At 32.3% G+C, this 17,405-nt stretch overlaps 1 protein-coding gene across 1 annotated transcript; it reads right to left on the reverse strand.

The window, feature by feature from the left end:
• Positions 1 to 14,795: 14,795 nt before the first annotated feature.
• On the reverse strand, positions 14,796 to 15,690 carry LOC146921669 (uncharacterized). Its single transcript, XM_085711360.1, has 2 exons — positions 15,580 to 15,690; positions 14,796 to 15,308 (listed from the first exon to the last, which is right to left on the reverse strand). Exons 1-2 carry the CDS (start codon positions 15,688 to 15,690, stop codon positions 14,796 to 14,798), a joined length of 624 nt encoding a protein of 207 aa, XP_085567486.1.
• Between the last annotated feature and the right edge of the window lie 1,715 nt (positions 15,691 to 17,405).

Below are 17,405 nucleotides of genomic sequence, written 5' to 3' on the forward strand. Positions count from 1 at the left end.
CAAAAAAAAAAAAAATCGAGCTCGCTAAGTCGAAAACCTGAAAAGGCGACTTAGGCAATAGAGAGCGTCCCGGTGGACTGAAAACCCGAAAGGGCGGTCCAGGCAAAAATTAGGGGCACAAAAAAGAGAATATATTCCCGGTGGATTGAAAACCCGAAAGGGCGATCCAGGCAAAAGTTAGGGATTCAAAAAAAAACAAAACAAAAGAAACGAACAAATCAAGAAAGGGCACGACGACTAAGGTGGGTCATTGGAAGAGCATTCTGTGTTGGTTTACAAATGGCGACTTCTCCCAGATTTTTGGTCAACAATGAGCTTTATCCCCAGGGGCATCAATTGCTACCTTGTGCCAGACTCCACCCTGTCAACGGCTCGATTTTGTTCGCAATAATATCATCTCCAATGAAGTTTGCCGAGTGTATGTACTGTGATGTTAATCCGCTTCCCATCTTACCTGCCTTGTTTCGTTTCATCAAATTCATCTAGCACAATCTAGTCTATACACTCATTATATTCATTCATCCATTCACACATTCACGCATTATTACTTTCATTCATACACATCATACGCAACATCATTCATGCATGGTCGTATTTATCACGACGTCACTAATCAATTTCAAATTTCAATTTCAAGTTCAAAAGTGTCATCCCCAGCGTTAGCTGTTCTAGTGATGTCGCTAATCAATTTCAATTTCAATTTCAATCAATTTCAATTTCAAATTTCAAGTTCAAAAGTGTCATCCCCAGCGTTAGCTGTTCTAGTGATGTCACTAATCAACTTCCATTTCAATTTCAATTTCAATTTCAATTTCAATCAATTTCAATTTCAAATTTCAAATTTCAATAGTGTCATCCCCAGCGTTGGCTGTTCTAGTGATGTCATTAATCAATTTCCATTTCAATTTCAATTTCAATCAATTTCAATTTCAATTTCAATGGTGTCATCCCCAGCGTTAGCTGTTCTAGTGATGTCACTAATCAATTTCAATATCAATTTCAATTTCAATCAATTTCAATTTCAATTTCAATTTCAATGGTGTCATCCCCAGCGTGAGCTGTTCCAGTGATGTCACTAATCAATTTCAATATCAATTTCAATTCTAGCAGTGTCCTCCACAGCGTTAGCTGTTCAAGTGATATCGCTAAAAAGTTTTGTCTTCATTAAGCTATCGTTCCAAACCAATACGGTAGTAGACAATCTTTTCCCCAGTGAAACTACATTTCCCCTAGCGGAGTCGGATCCCATTCTTCAACAGATTTGGGTATCCCGTCGTTGTTTCTCGTCTCAGTCAAGTCAACTTTGTCGTCCTGCATTCATACAAGCATTTCACGAAGCATTCATAGCATCTTAGGTCAAAAATTGGAGTACTTTGTATTTAAGTCTCTTCGCTCCGATCGAATTAAGGATTCCATCTTCAAATCTCCGGACGAAGAAACTTAAATAGGGGCATCTGTCATACCCCAATTTTTGACCTAAAGATCGTACATTCATACACCGACACGCGCCCTTTGACCTAGATCAATCTCTGTCTTTTCGCTAAAAATTTGGCAGAGAGGTATTTTAAAATACCTCATGTTAGATTCCGAGTCGGCCCCTTTTCTCTCTATATCTTTTTATTGGTCGTTATCTCCATCTTTTATCTTGTTTAAAATTAATTTGTTTTTCTTGTTTAAAATTAATTTGTTTTTTATTAATTTGTTTTTTAAGTCATTCTTTGTTAATTTTTTTTTAGATAAATCCAAAAGTCTGCATAATTTTTCTTTTTTTGTTTATTTTATTTTATTTTTATTTTGTCCATAAAATCCAAAAAAAAAGTGTCCTCATCCATCCAAGAAAGCTGTCACGCGCCCCAGTTCCAATCGAAACAGCCTGTCACGCTATTCATCATCCAAAACTGATGGGCATTCTGTTTCTTCTGGATCCCAATTCAAGTCCAGGTTCGTTCATGTTCCGCAAACCTCATCCTAATCCAGCACCGGATTCCCTGCATTCCTCTCCAAGCCACGAAACTTGTGGCTTCTTCGTAACAAACCCTAAGTTCACATCCAGTATTATAAATACAACCTGCACACACAGAATGAAGGGGACCAACAGAACACGCAAGAAGGAACCTGAAGACGTACAAACCAGCAGAGACGAAAATCCCAATCGCACAACACAACATAACAGAACAGACGCAACACAACGCTGCAACGGTCACGGACACGAAGCCAACGCAACAAATCCAGTCCGGCACAACACAAACCGAATCGGCCAAAACTCAAGAGGGACAGGACCGAACTAGAACCGATTTCCAATAACTAAAAGGTAGTCTTTTTTCATCCCTTTGTAGGTTTAGGGTCTGTTGATTTGGTTTAGAGGTTTGTTAAGGTGAAATTCAGGGTTAGGGAGTAGGAATAAGCATAACAAAAATCAATCAAAAAAAAGAAGAGGGTAGAAGCAGTTAAAACGAAAAATTAAAAAAAAGAGTTTACGACGGCGGCCCCGACACCTGCGACGGCCGGCCGCCGCGCTACCACCTTCCATCACCCTACCTGTCGCCGGAACCTGGGTTCTTGCTTGAACCCCGCCGGAATTTTGTTATGCTCTTGAGCAAAGATGAACAATAGAGAGAGAACAGAGCGATAGGAGAAAAGAGGAAGATAGAGAGAGAAATCTGTGTGGAAGTGAATGAAAAATCAGCATACAGCCTATATATAGTACCCACGACCCAAACCCATTGAACCGACCCATCTGCAATACAAACCGACCCGGTTCATTTTTCCTTAAGCCCGATCCTTTTTTTTTTATTTCTACACCCCCATTTACTGCATGCACCCCCCTTTTGCATCATTTTTAATTTTATTCATGCATTTTAATTTCTCTTGCATTTTTTTCTTTTGCATTTCATTATTCTTATGTTTATTAGACTAGGCTGCATACCTATCATTTGTTTATCTATTGCATACATATTTATTTTGTGTCATTTATTTCTTAACGTATGGAACTCGGAATGTACATATAGGTTTGATGTAAATAATTCAAGTGCATATCTTAGAATGTATGTTTAGGTTTTAATGTAATTCATTCATGCATCTTTATCGCTTTTGCAAGTTGTTCTCGTCGGATTTTAGACTGTAAATATAGGCTTAATGTAATTTACTTATTTTCTCGCAGACCATAGAATGTATTAATAGGGTTTTTGTAATAGCCTAGGTGCATGTGTGCGTGCGTGTGTGTATGTCTCTATCTTTCATGCTTGCTAGCTTAGGTTAAAGGTCCTAGTGGTGGTCCAACGCCACCATAAGGTACCTACGCGTTTATTTTATGCTCCGTTAGTTTATTTCTTATTCCAATTATTTGAAAACAACAAAAACATGCAAATAGTTCAAAAAAAAATCACAAAAAATATTTTTTTTTTAAATAAACCTTGATCCTAAATCAAGTGACGTTTTTTTTATTTTATTTTCTTAATCAAACTTCAATCAATTTAATCATATTTCAAGTCATTTTTTTTTATATTAAAAAACACAAACAAATATTTATTTTGCCACTTGGCTTTTCATTTTTAAAACCATTTTCAAACTAATAAAAAACACACAACCAATCAAACGTCAGTTTTCTAACCCCGAACTACGAGGTTTTGATCCCTCACGGGTACGTAGGCAGAGGACTTTGTCCTTCCAAATCAATAAAATGTAGATAATTAGGTCCTCTTTTTTTTAATCACTTAAAATTCCTTTTTTCCAAAATAAGCAAGTTATAGCACATTATTTAAATAAAACTAAAAGGTTCCCGTAGAGTACTACGGACATAAAGGGTGCTAATACCTTCCCTTTATGTAACCAACCCCCGGACCCCCAATTTAAATAAATTTTTTTCAAAAGTCGTGAAATAGTTAGTGAGTCAATAAGCTAATCAAATAGCCTTGATCTCCGAAAAATGACGCGACAGAGTGAATTTAACTTTTTGTTCTTGAATTTACAGGAATATATCAGTTTTATCCATAGATTAATCGAAATAGTTATAATGTCTTTGAATTTTATAACGTTCAATCAATTTAGTTCATTTATTAAGTCTAGTTGTTAATAGTGTTAAATGTTAGATAATAAAGTAATGGACTATGATATTGAACCTGTTAGTTTAGAGTCTATTAGAGTCTGTTAGATTTTACTTCCTCCGTTCCTTAATGTAACCTCTCTTTGCTTTTTTCACATTTCTTAAGAAAGACTGACAGTGTAATTATTATGTCTGTTTTGTGTGTTAATATTACCATATTGTCCTTTGTTTGTATATGTATTAAATTTGACTTTTTAAATTTCAAAACAAGTTAGTATTATTAATTAGGGGTATGTTTAGGAAAAAATAATAAATGCATCTAGTCATTTGAAAAAGGGTTTAGATTTAGGGACAAAAATAAAGTCAAATGAGTGGTTAGATATAGGGACGGAGTGAGTATATATATTCTCTAGTAATTTTTTATAACATTAAGCTATTGGTATTTTGTAACACCCTAGCCTCTATTGTTGTTCTCATCCTCTTTCTTTCTTTATTATGTATATGTATTGTTAACATGGTATCAAAGCATGCTTTGATCCTCCTCGAATCACTTGTAGCTTCCATTTTTGAATTCCTAAAAGTTTGGGAATCTATTTGGTTTGGTCTTTGATGATTGACTAGATTAATATTTGGTTTGCACTTCTTATTGATTTTTCCGAATTTTTATGAATGTTGTTGAAGCTCGTGTTAAATATGATGAAGAAGAAATAGAAAGATGATGATGAAGAATTTTCTGGATTATTTTTTCTGGATTTTTTTCTTTCTGGATTTGTTGTCTTCTCATTTTTTGGTTTTGGTCCCTCTAACTTTCTAACTAGCATTGAGGAACAACACATAAGCATCATTTATCATGTCACACGTCGCCACGTCAGCCACCGTAAGACACATGCATTTTTGTAACATATGATGATAACAGGGACCAAAAGTAAAACGTTAATAACTTACAGGGGTTGTTTTAGAACAAAAAAAGATACAGGTACGAAAACAAAAAACACGCGAACTTACAAAGACGATTTACATATTGAAGCCACTTTTATATTGTAACAAATTATAATTTTCTTCCTTTGAAAAAACTATACTTACATTTTCAATGACACAACCAATATATCAAATAGAATATAAATCCTTATCTTTTTAAATGACACCAAATTCAGTATTCTTGTAGACAAATTTATTTAAGAGTATAATTGAAAGAGAAAAATTCATCTCAAAATCATGTATTCTCTGTAGAATAGACATAGATTTATATTAATCGATCGATTTGTTATCTTGAAACAAATTATATTAATTGATCGGTTTGTTATCTTGAGACAAATAATGAAGAGATGCTCGAATCATTTAGACAAGGGTAGTCAATCATTAGGGTGGACGGAAGGGACGACAATCTTGAACATTATTTTTTAGAGGCATCAAAATTGTTATTTTTATTTAGTAAATATATATTTTTAAAGAAATTTGATAATGAATAAATCCTTTGCAACAAAAAATACAAGAAGAAAGATATACAGTCGAAACTCTTTAATTTAATACTTGGTAAATTAATAAACTCTCTAAAATAATAAATTTGTCCGGTCCTGACTTGGGCCAATGTAAAAAATTGAAAAACTCGATAAAATAATAAGATAATAATTTTTCGGGAGATCCCTTTATAATTTTCGGTCCCAAGAAAATCATAAATTAATAATTCATAGAAACTGAAGAAAAAAAATATATTAAGAATACATTGAACACATTTGTTCCTCTTGTTTCCAATGCATATGAACACAGTAGTTACTAATTTACGTTGAGTCTCAAGGTTCGCTGCAACGTAATTCTAAGAGGCATAGACTAATTTGCCTTTTTGTTTGGTATGTACAGTATAATTACTTTTTTTTTAAGGAACAATATAATTACTTAAAAACTCTTTAAATTAATAATTATTAATTTATCGATAAATTAATAACTCTCTAAATTAATAAATTTCTCCGGTCCTGACATTATTAATTTATAGAGTTTTAACTGTATAATCTATCTCTCTTCAAAAAAAAAAAACTGTATAATCTATCTAAATAATTAAAAGACATAACTTTATTGATTTATGAAAGACACTAAAATCCTTAAGACCTTCCTTAAAAAAAAAAAAAAAAATTCTTAAGACCATGCATCTTGATTATTTGCAATCCAAATTATTTATGGTTTAAACGTGTCTTTAGTCCCTGCACTTTTACTCAATTCTAGCTTTGGTCCCTGCACTTTATAAAACTTTTGACATTAGTCCTTCTGTTAAGTATCTGTTAAAAAAAACAAAACTAACGGTGTGCCACGTGGACCAATCATGACACGCCACGTGGCACACTAAAAGACAAAAAAAATCAACTTTTTAACTTAAAAATATCATTAGTCCCTGCACTTTAAACATTTTTTTATATTAGTCCCTGCACTTGGTATTGGTCTCTGATTTTTTTATTTTTAAAAAAAAAAACATTCAATGAAATTATTATGTTTTATTATTGTTTTGTTCATTATTTTTATTGAGAATAATCATAAAAAAAATCAAAAAAATCTTTTTAAAAAAATAAGAAAGTCTAATAAAACTTAACTTGAAAAATAACAATTGTGTAACATTATATTTTGCTTACCAGTCACGATTTTACTTGTAATAAGTACGTTTAATAAATATAAATGTTTTTTTTTTGAAAGATTAAATATAAATGTTGTTAACACACTTTGCACTCCAATAATATATTTTACTTAAAAAAATAGAATTTCTATGACATGAACCAACATAAACAAATGAGAGAGGTGCGTAAGACATTGACAACCATCGTATTTTTTTTGTGATGGCCGGGATTTAAATAGAAATTTCTATGACATGAACCAACATAAACAAATGAGAGAGGTGCGTAAGACATGGACAACCATCGTATTTTTTTTGTGATGGCCGGGATTTAAATAGAATTTCTATGACATGAACCAACATAAACAAATGAGAGAGGTGCGTAAGACATTGACAACCATCATATTTTTTTGTGATGGCCGGGATTTGAACCGCAGACCTTGCATATTTTATGCATTGTCCAAACCAACTGAGTTAAGCTCACGAGGACAGACAACCATCGTATAATTTATGATCGAAGATTATAATATAATTTGATTTTTTTTTTTAAAAAAAAGTTGGTAGCAAAGCGCTAACCAACCCAAAATATATTAATAAAGATGTGAACCAGATACAAAATAAGTAAGCAAACACCAAAACAAGAGCTAGCAAAACCTAAAGCTAGGCATGCCTTGTTTGTTCTTGAAATAACTATCACTAATACAAAAAAAGGAGGCTCATGCCAAATGGTGTAAGATGGTAAAGACAAAGCATGATTTGCTAAAGAGTCAGCAACTTGATTCCCTTCCCTATAAATGTGAGTGACCATACAGTTTCGAAAACTGATCAGCAACATTGCATTTTTCCATCTATTCCTAACTTCCCAAGGGACATTGTTTGGATTTTTAGCGGCAAGAATCAATAAAGATGAGTCAGTTTCAAACCAAACATTCCTCCAATCCATTTGATCAGCAATTCCACAGCTATCATCAGCCCGTATAGTTCAGCAAGGTATGAAGATTTGATTCCCAGAGGCTTAGCAAAACACAACATTGCATCAGCTGCAGCATTTCGAAAGATTCCCCCACAACCTGATAAGCCAGGGTTCCCTTTTGAAGCCCCATCCGTATTGCATTTCAGCCAAGGATGACTAGGAGGGTGCCATATCACCTCTTTTATTTGGGGGACTTTTGGATGATGGATTGTAACTCTATAATTCTTGAGAATGATGAAATCTCTGATAGAATTATTAGAAGCCTTAGCAGTTAAGTTACCAGACAAAGAGGAGCTAGATATGAGCATATTTATAGCTGATTTCCATGTGATGCAGGTGTTATTAAATCTAGCTTGATTCCTAGCATACCAGATGATATTCAGAAGATTAATTAGGGCAGCTTTAATCACTATCTTGCACTGTGGGGACCAAGAATGGTCACAGATTTTCCAAATGTCCTCCATTGATTGAAACTGAAGGGCTTTATCAATAGAGGTTGCAAACCAAGACCAAATTTTCACCGCAAATGAACATTGAAAGAACAAGTGGAAAGAGGTCTCAGAATTCATGAAACAAAGAGAACACATTGAAGGAATGCAACAACCTCTCTGCATGAGATTTTCATCTGTTGGAATCTTTTCATGCATTAATCTCCACGCAAACATGGACTTAGAGGGAGGAATGTCAAAACACCAAATAGTTTTGGCCCAGTGTAAGTCTTGGTACTGCTGCATTTTGAAATTGTAATTTGATTTAGTTAGCGATAAAACTTGATCATTTTTGGTATATAAAAAAAATCATTAGAATGATCATTTTTGGTATAAAACTTGATTTTTTTTGTCTTTTAGTGTGCCACGTGGCGTGCCATGATTGGTCCACGTGGCACACTGTTAGTTTTATTTTTTTAACAAATACTTAACATAAGGATCAATGCCAAAAGTTTTATAAAGTGCAGGGACCAATGCTAAACAAAAAAAAGTGCAGGGACCAAAACCAAAATTGAATGAAAGTGCAGGGATTAAACACACATTTAAACCATTATTTATTTATGTTTAAGTTCCGGGAAAACTAGGTCCTCTAAAAAAAAAAACTCACGAGAACTATTTTTATATTAACTAGCGAAAAGATGGGCACTCACGTGCCCGTCTTTCGGCTCTTTTTATTGCGCTAACATTTGAAAATTATGAACAGTGTTTTTTTATGAAATTTTGATTTTGATTAAAATTAAAAATATATATGTTTGTTGGTTTCAAGTTAAAACAAACAAAATTAATCATGATTATTTATTTCAATGACACAAACAATATAAAAAAAATAATTTAAATTCTTTTTTAATGACACCAACAACAATCTTTCTCTAACTATGAAATTTAATGTCTACCAAAAATACAATTTTACCCTTCTTAAAATTTTGATACGTCGTCAAAATTATATCTTTTTGTGTCTTTTGCTTCATTCTCCCTCAATTTTTCTTTCTTAAAAACAAATTAAAACAAACTCGATAAAACACAGTAACTTAATATTTTTTTTAAATAAACAAAATTAATCTTAATCTCAATCAAAATAAATAAAAGAATAAACAAACTTAATCTATAATTCAACTTCTAAATATCTAAAGAGTTCAAAACAGTTTATTCTCTATATAATAACTATGAAAGTTATTGACCAATAAAAATACAATTTTGCCCCATCTAAATCTTTTAACACACATATATTTAGAGCCTTGTTATAGTTTTTTTAAGAAAAAAATTACTTTTTAAAAAAAAAATAATCACTTTTAAGAGTTTTGCATCCGTTTGTTACAGATTTTAACACAACATATATTTAGAGCCTGTTTTGTATCTGGCACTCCTAAAGAGGTGGGAGTGCCAGATACATACAACGCTGGTGCCACCACCACCACCAAAGAAGAAGCCATTTTCATTTGGAAGAAGGAAAAAAGAAGCTCCAAAAAATGGCTATTTTCAACCACCTGAAGATGATCTTGAGCACCTCTTTTATATTTTGCCTCCAATATCTACTCGTAAATATTACAACTAATTAACCACTATTTTCCTAGGGTATAACGTATAGATTATAAGCAAGCTAGGTTTACTTACTAGCTAGCTATCTTAACCACTTCTATGTTTTTCTTTTTGGATAACTGTAGGTCGGTTTATTAAAAAATTTACTAGGTCGGTGTAAAATATTTATATGTAGATATATGCACTAGTTTTGTTATATTTCATAGTGTGTTTGAATGTAGGATATGATTGTATGTTTATTATGGCTTGTGCTTATGTAAAAGTTAGTGTTGTTACTAATTTTTTTTTGGATCCAAGTGTTGTTACTAATTAACTACTGGTGTAATGTAACATGTGTAGTTTCTTCTCGCTTCAATTTCAATTCTTGAGTTAATTCTTTTATGTTAGTAGTCTCGGGTCAAAGAGTGGGACTTTTTTGTCCTCGACTTTGCACAAATCGATTTTTTTTTTAGAGAAGCACAAATCGATTAATAGTTACATCGTCAAAATTGTTTGATTTTATGTTTAATCAATTTAGTTCATCCGTCAAGTCTTGTGTTTAATAGTGTGTTGAAAGTCCACGTTTACAGAGATGAATTCGATTGAACATTTTAAATGTTTTACTTTTTTTTTTTTACTTTTTTCTAAATGAATTTTATTACAAATAATAACACTTTCAAATCAATTCCTGAACTTTTTATTAAAAATCAAGTTGATTTCTGGATTGTGTAATTCAATATCAAATCATCCCTAAATTATTTAATTTATCTATCAAACTGGTCTATGATACTTAGAAATAAATGTTATAAACTAAAAAAACATGTTTCACAATTATTTATTAATTTTGTCTATTTGTTGTCTATTTGAAATGAAGTTTCATCCACGTAAAACGTAGTCTTTAAGGTTTTCATACAAAAGTGTTAAAAATTACTTCAAATTCTCTTTGCTTTCTACATCCACATGCATACACTGTTACAAATATGAGGTTGTTTCCTGTTAACCTACATCAGAAGTAAGTTGTCCACCGAAATTTTTCTTCAAGGAACATCTATTTAACCCTGCCTTTAAAATCTATTTTATATGCATCCAAACATGTATAAAAAGTCTTTCTACATATTATTGAAAAGATAGAGTGAAATATTCAAATTTCAATAGCATTTCTAATTGATCTGATAAATATTGAAAAAAATCATCTGAAAAATCATGTTGCTTTCCAACTACTAGACAAGTTTTACAGCAACAACTTATTTCCTAATGAAAATATCAATCCAGACGTTACATTTATTTGTGCCATTCATGTCATCCAATGATTACAATTTTCAAGCTAATTAAAACATAAAGAACAAGCTTTGGAAAACAAGTAATGTATTAGGCTTAAATATGATTTTCGTCCCTGTAATATAGGCGCGTTTTGATTTTCGTCCCTGTCAAAAAAAATGTTTGAATTACATCCCTATAAAATTTTTTTTGTTTGAAAATGGTCCATGGGCCCACTGTTCAGCTGAGTTGGCAAGGGTTTGGCCACGTGGCAGTTGCTGACTGTGCAACTTTTGCCACGTGGCGCTGACGTAGCGTGCCACATAATTAAAAAATAAAAATAAAATTCTGAAAATTATTTATTTAAATTTAAAAATCATAAAAAATTTCCAAAAAAATCTGAAAATAATAAAAAATTTCTAAAAAATCCGAAAATAAATTTAAAAATCATAAAAAAAAATTCAAAAAAAATCTGAAAATTATAAAAAATTTCCGAAAAATCTGAAAAAAAAATTAAAAATCATAAAAAAAATTCGAAAAATAGATTTTTTAATTTGAAAATTATATATTAAATTTTTTTTCGAAAAACATAATTTCAGAAAAATATAATATATATTCTGAAATTAATATATTATATTCATTTTTTTCGAAAAATTTCAGAATATATATATTAATTTCAGAAAAAATCAGAAAATATATATCATAATTTCAGAAAAAATTTCCGAAAAAAAATTTATTTTAATATTTCGGAAAAAATTTATAATTTATATTTTTTTTTGAAAATTTAAAAAAATTTCGAAAATTTATAATTTATTTTTTCGGAATTATTAATTTTTAAATTTTTGAAATTTAAGTTTTCGAAATTAAAAGTTATAAATTTTAAAATTTTTGAAATCTTTTTATGAATTTTAAATTTATTTTCAGATTTTTCGGAAATTTTTTATGATTTTTAAATTTATTTTCAGATTTTTCGGAAATTTTTTATAATTTTCAGATTTTTTTCAGAAATTTTTTATAATTTTCAGAATTTTTTCGGTAATTTTTTATGATTTTTAAAATTATTTTCATATTTTTTAATTTTAAAAACAATTTTCAGAATTTTTAAAATATTTTTTTAAATTTAATATTATGTGGCACGCCACGTCAGTGCCACGTGGCAAAAGTTGCACAGTCAGCAACTGCCACATGGCGAATGCCATGCCACATCAACGCTACAGTGGGCCCAGGGACCATTTTCAAACAATTTTTTTTTTACAGGGACGTAATTCAAACTTTTTTTTTGACAGGGACGAAAATCAAAACACGCTTATATTACAGGGACGAAATTCATATTTAAGCCATGATATTATATAGTCTTATTGCTGAAAATGAGATTCAACCACCATCCTTTACAAGGAATGGCAATGAATGGAGAGTAAGAGGATTACTTCTATTCAAATTTCATTAGGATCAATGTTTAGGGCATGAAAAAAAATCAATAATAGTCATGTAATATAATGAATGAATCAAAAAATATGATAGTTCCCACCAAAGTTCTCATAGTTAGAGGATTACTTAGAATATTTCACTTTATCTATTCCAAGATTTGTACAAATGTATTTCACAGTTTTCACCACAGTTCAAATTTTCTTATGCATGCTTGGATGCATATAAAGTAGGGTTTAAAGCAAGTTAGAGTCCCTTGATTAGGTTAGGTTGTATGGATGTTTTTTGAAGGAATATTTCGGTGGACAACTTCTTTACGATGTGGGATAAAATGGAAACAACTACATATTTGTAATAACATATGCTCGTGGATGTAAAAAACAAAGAGAATTTAAAGTGGATTTTAAAACTTTTGCACGAAGATCATGTTAAACATGGATGAAATTTTATTTCAAACATGCAAAAAAGGTATAAACAACTATTAAACACACTCTTTTAGTTTTTAACATTTATTTGATATATAAAATAAATAATTCAAGGATCGATTTGATAATGAATGACATAATTTAAGGACCAACTTGTTTTTTAACGAATAATTTAAGGATTCATTAGACAATGTAACAATATGCAACGACTTTCATTTTTAAAAAAAGCCCAAAAAAAATTAAAATTTTCGATCAAATTGCTCACTGTACACGTGGAAGATGACTTAGAACTCCACGTCAACGCTAAACATGACACGCTGGTGTTAACAATCCATAGCCAAAGTGAGATATCAACGTAGTGGGAGCATTAGTAGGAACCATCAACCAGGAAAAGAGAGCAACCATCCAAGCAAAAGAACTACTTCAAACTGTACCAAACAAAGTAGAAAAGTGCAATCAATCAGAAGAACTAATTGAGAGAAGTGCAATCAAGCAGCGGAATCAAAAGGGAGAAGTGCAGTTAATAAGAAGAATTAAAAGGAAGAAATGCAATCAATTAGAAGAATCAAAAAAGAGAAGTGCAATCAATCTAAAGAATCAATAAGAAGAAGTGCAATCAACAAGAAGAATAAAAAAAAAAGTGTAGTTAATCGGACGAAACAATGAAGAGAAATGCAATTGATCAGACGAATTAAAAGGAAAAAGTGCAATCAATTAGAAGAACCAACAAAGAAAAATTCAATCCATAAAAAGAATCATTATACCAACAAAGAGAATGCAACCAAAGAAATGACTCCAACCAAATACGCTTCAAAAGTTCTTATCCCATTCAGTGAGTATATGTACTCGCCATATTGCACAATTTAGTAGAACCTTAATAATCAAATAATCAAGTATAGGCATGGCAATGGGGCGGGGTGGGGACGGGTTTTACATTCCCCGTCCCCATACCCGATTCTCATATATTTACCCGTTACCCTACCCATACCCAACGGGGATGAGAAATTGAACCCCGTCCCCATCCCCAACGGTTTCGGGTATCCCCGCCCCATCCCCGTCCCCGCTTTGAATAATTTTGTCAATAAAAAATAGAATTTTTTTTGCAACTCCTTAAGAAATGTTGTAATGCATTATCCAAAAATATGCTCATTTTAACATTTGTTAGACCGATTGATTTAGTTGCTCCTTTAAATATCAATAGTAGTTTTTATAACACAACAATTATCAAATAAAATAACATGAAATATCAATATAAATTAATTTTATGCATTCGGGACGGGTTTGGGTATGGGTTCAGGGTGGATACCTATATACCCATTACCCGTCCCATACCCGTGTTTTGAAATGGGTACTTGGAAATACGGGGTCTTATAAAAAGGGACAAATTTTCTTTTCAAAAGGGTCTTATAATTAGGGACGGAGGTAGTAAGAAACAAACCGTGGAGGAGAACAAACCAAATATTAATTGAGTCAATCATCAAAGACCAAACCAAATAGATTCCCAAACTTTTAGGAATTCGAAAATGAAAGCCACAAGTGATTCGAGGATGATCAAACCATGCTTTGATATCTTGTTAACAATACATATACATAATAAAGAAAGAGAGGATGAGAACAGCAATAGAGGCTCTGGTGTTACAAAATACCAATAACTTAACAATTACGAAGATTACTGGAGAATATATATAGAAAATTGTTGTTCACACACTAAAGAAGACTGAAAAACACTTGTAAAAGTCGCAAACACCCCTTCAACAGTTAACTGTCGTCGACTGTTTTTTCCTCGAAAGTTAGTTGTCGCCGATTTTGTAATTCCTCGATAATTAACTGCTGATACGCGCTGATGCCATTGCATTGGCAGAAGCTTCATTTTTCTGAACTTGTTATGTGTTTAAAACACAAAACACAACATATTGAAATGTTTTTTTTACACATAATTAAGCCTAAACATAAGATATCCCAACGGAAGTAACAAGTGTCATGAAATTAACAATAAACCAACAAATGTCACTAATACTAAAAACAACTCCTAAACATCAGTACTAAAAACTCCTAAAAATCATTCATGGTCCTGCTAATGTTGCTGCCACCTCGTCCTTCTACGCCTCCTGGTCAATACAGGTGCTGACTGCTCCCTAACATTGCGCAATGCCAAATACAACTGGTCACTGCGCATCCCCTCAGGACCCAAGTAATTATCAGTCTGGAAAACAGTGTCGCTAACCATATCATAGGTATCAGTCGAGCCTCTCTCTTGGTGTGCAATGATCTGCTCCTCATTTGCTGCCCCCAAAGGAGATCCCGGAATAGGTGGCAAAATCTGAGGGTAAGACACTCGTCCGTACCATAACATATATCCGTCCTCGAACCGCCATGGCATAACTCCTGTCGGCTGACCCCAACTATCATCCTTAATGGTGTGAGGGCGAAAGTTGATGAAAGCATGCAGAGGTTTAGGGATGTCCTGCACGTATCCGTACTGCCGTTTAACTCGCTCAGGCAAGTTACGGTACTCCTTCTTAACACAACACATGATCCAACCTGAATACCAAAATATCTCCTCAAACTCCTGGATCTCCCTATGTTCCTCGTACGACATTCAACATACGTCAGCCATTTCCAAACAATCAAGCAATGTATGGTCGGTCTTCTCCTCTCCATGACCCCTCTGTATCTCCCATTTGGCCGCGATCGGATAGTTTGAGATATACTTTGCACTTTCATCAACACTGTAAAGATCAGGAAAATGCGCCAAAAACCATGCATGCACAAACCAAACAAATCACATTTATAAGTTATTACCATGAAAAAAAACAAAAAAAAATGTTAAGATTCAAAAGTGTTACACAATTGATTACCATGAGAAGTGTAACACTTCCCCCAAGAGCTTTGCCATCAAGCAAAGAGACCTCAGATAGACAGTGGTAAAGGTATTCCAATGTCATCCCTCCCCACGAATAATCACCCATCGCCGCATAGTCCTCCAGGTCGTCAGATATATCAACTCGATGTGTTTGTTGCTTTTATCACCAAACAACAAACATCCAACCAAATATAAGAGGAAACACTTCACACAAGCATCCCTACGCCCTCTTATGTATCTGCTCCATCATCTGTGCATCTATCAATCTGGTTGCAACAGAGAGGTGGTCCTCATAAAGATTCTTCAACGTCTTATAACTAATGTAAGCACCATATTCATCCTTGTAATTTTTCACAGCAACAGTATGTGGCACACCTAAGTGTGACACCATCAGTTCCGCTCCAGTAACCCGAGACACCTTCTTTGGATCGTCCAGCATCCACCCTTCAATGGGAATATGCAGCAGACACACAACATCATCCAAAGTAATGCTCATCTACCCTACAGGCAGGTGAAAATTGTTGGTCTCGGTATGCCACCTCTCGCACAGAGCCATAAGTAAAGCATGGGAGACATTGGCGTAGCCTGTATAAATCAAATCATGTAGACCGCTTGCCCTCACCGGATCCCAAAACCATCGCTGTTTACAGACCTTACGAATCTAAAATAATAAAGACACAACATAAACATTTTATGCAACACATATTTAAAACATTGTAAACATTTAAATAAAAAAGTTAAGACATAAAAATGTAAATTGGCGCGCGTAATTTAAAATTTAAATTACGCGCACCAATTTAAATGTTTTAGGTATCACATGTAAACATTTACGCACACAATAATCTAAGACAATTAAAAATAACACTTACATTATCACCTTAAATAATCTAAGAAAATTTCCTGCTCATTCAATCTATATTATATATAAATAAAATAACATGTTTCGGCTCTTTTAGGTTGTTTTTTTTTTGTTATTCCAATTATACACTTAAACATATTTTCCTACAATAATGTTATATTGTTGGTATTATTAAAAAAATAAGAATTTTTATTATATTTTGTTATATTTTGTTGTAAATATGAAAAGATAAATATTGTTTGTTGAGCTGTTATAATTGAAAGTCACAAATATTTATACTTATAATTTTAATCTATATCAAAAAAATTATATAAATTGTTGATTGTAATTTACACACAAATTTTGATAAAATATCATCGATAATATACACGCGTTAGCACAATAAAAAAATCGAAAAAACGGACGCGTGAGTTCCCGTCTTTTCGGTATATGATAAGTAAAAGAAGTGGGTTGATCCACAAATAGCCCAATCTATAAAACGGGTTGTATTAAACAAAAATTTATTAAACAACAACACACACATTGTTGTTTGACTTGTTTCTCTTCATTTTCACAAACTGACTAGCAGGCAACCAAGCATTCAAGATCTAGAGCAAGATTTATTTTACCTATTCCACCAATTCCATTGATCCTGGTTTCAAGATCTGAAAGTGAGTCTGGGATGTATAGGATTGGTGTAATAGGTAAAACAACACTTGCACTAGAAGCAAAATATATACTTGTTTACACTTTGTAGAGGGTAACCTTTTTAATTTCATTATCTCTTCCTGAGTTTTCAATCTTGAACTTATTATTATTAAATTTCAGTTTTGAATTGGTTTTGAAGTTGTCAATTATAAGTTTTTGTGTATATTATGTATATACAGTAGTATAATTTTCATTTTAGTCGATCTTACCGTTCTTGATAACATTTAGTAATTAACACAAGATCATATTAGTACTTATATACATCAATTAATTAT

This window comes from Medicago sativa, chromosome 5 (assembly GCF_051527215.1).
Source record: "Medicago sativa cultivar Bolivia chromosome 5, Bolivia_mono, whole genome shotgun sequence".
NCBI classification, from domain to species: domain Eukaryota; kingdom Viridiplantae; phylum Streptophyta; class Magnoliopsida; order Fabales; family Fabaceae; genus Medicago; species Medicago sativa.

What these genes read in the sequence shown, in the direction of transcription:
- LOC146921669 (XM_085711360.1), bottom strand. Translation starts at nt 15,690, where the DNA reads ATGGGTGATTATTCGTGGGGAGGGATGACATTGGAATACCTTTACCAC. An exon ending in GAAGTGTTACACTTCTCATG is followed by an intron (nt 15,309 to 15,579) that starts GTAATCAATTGT and finishes ATGTCGTACGAG; the next exon opens with GAACATAGGGAGATCCAGGA.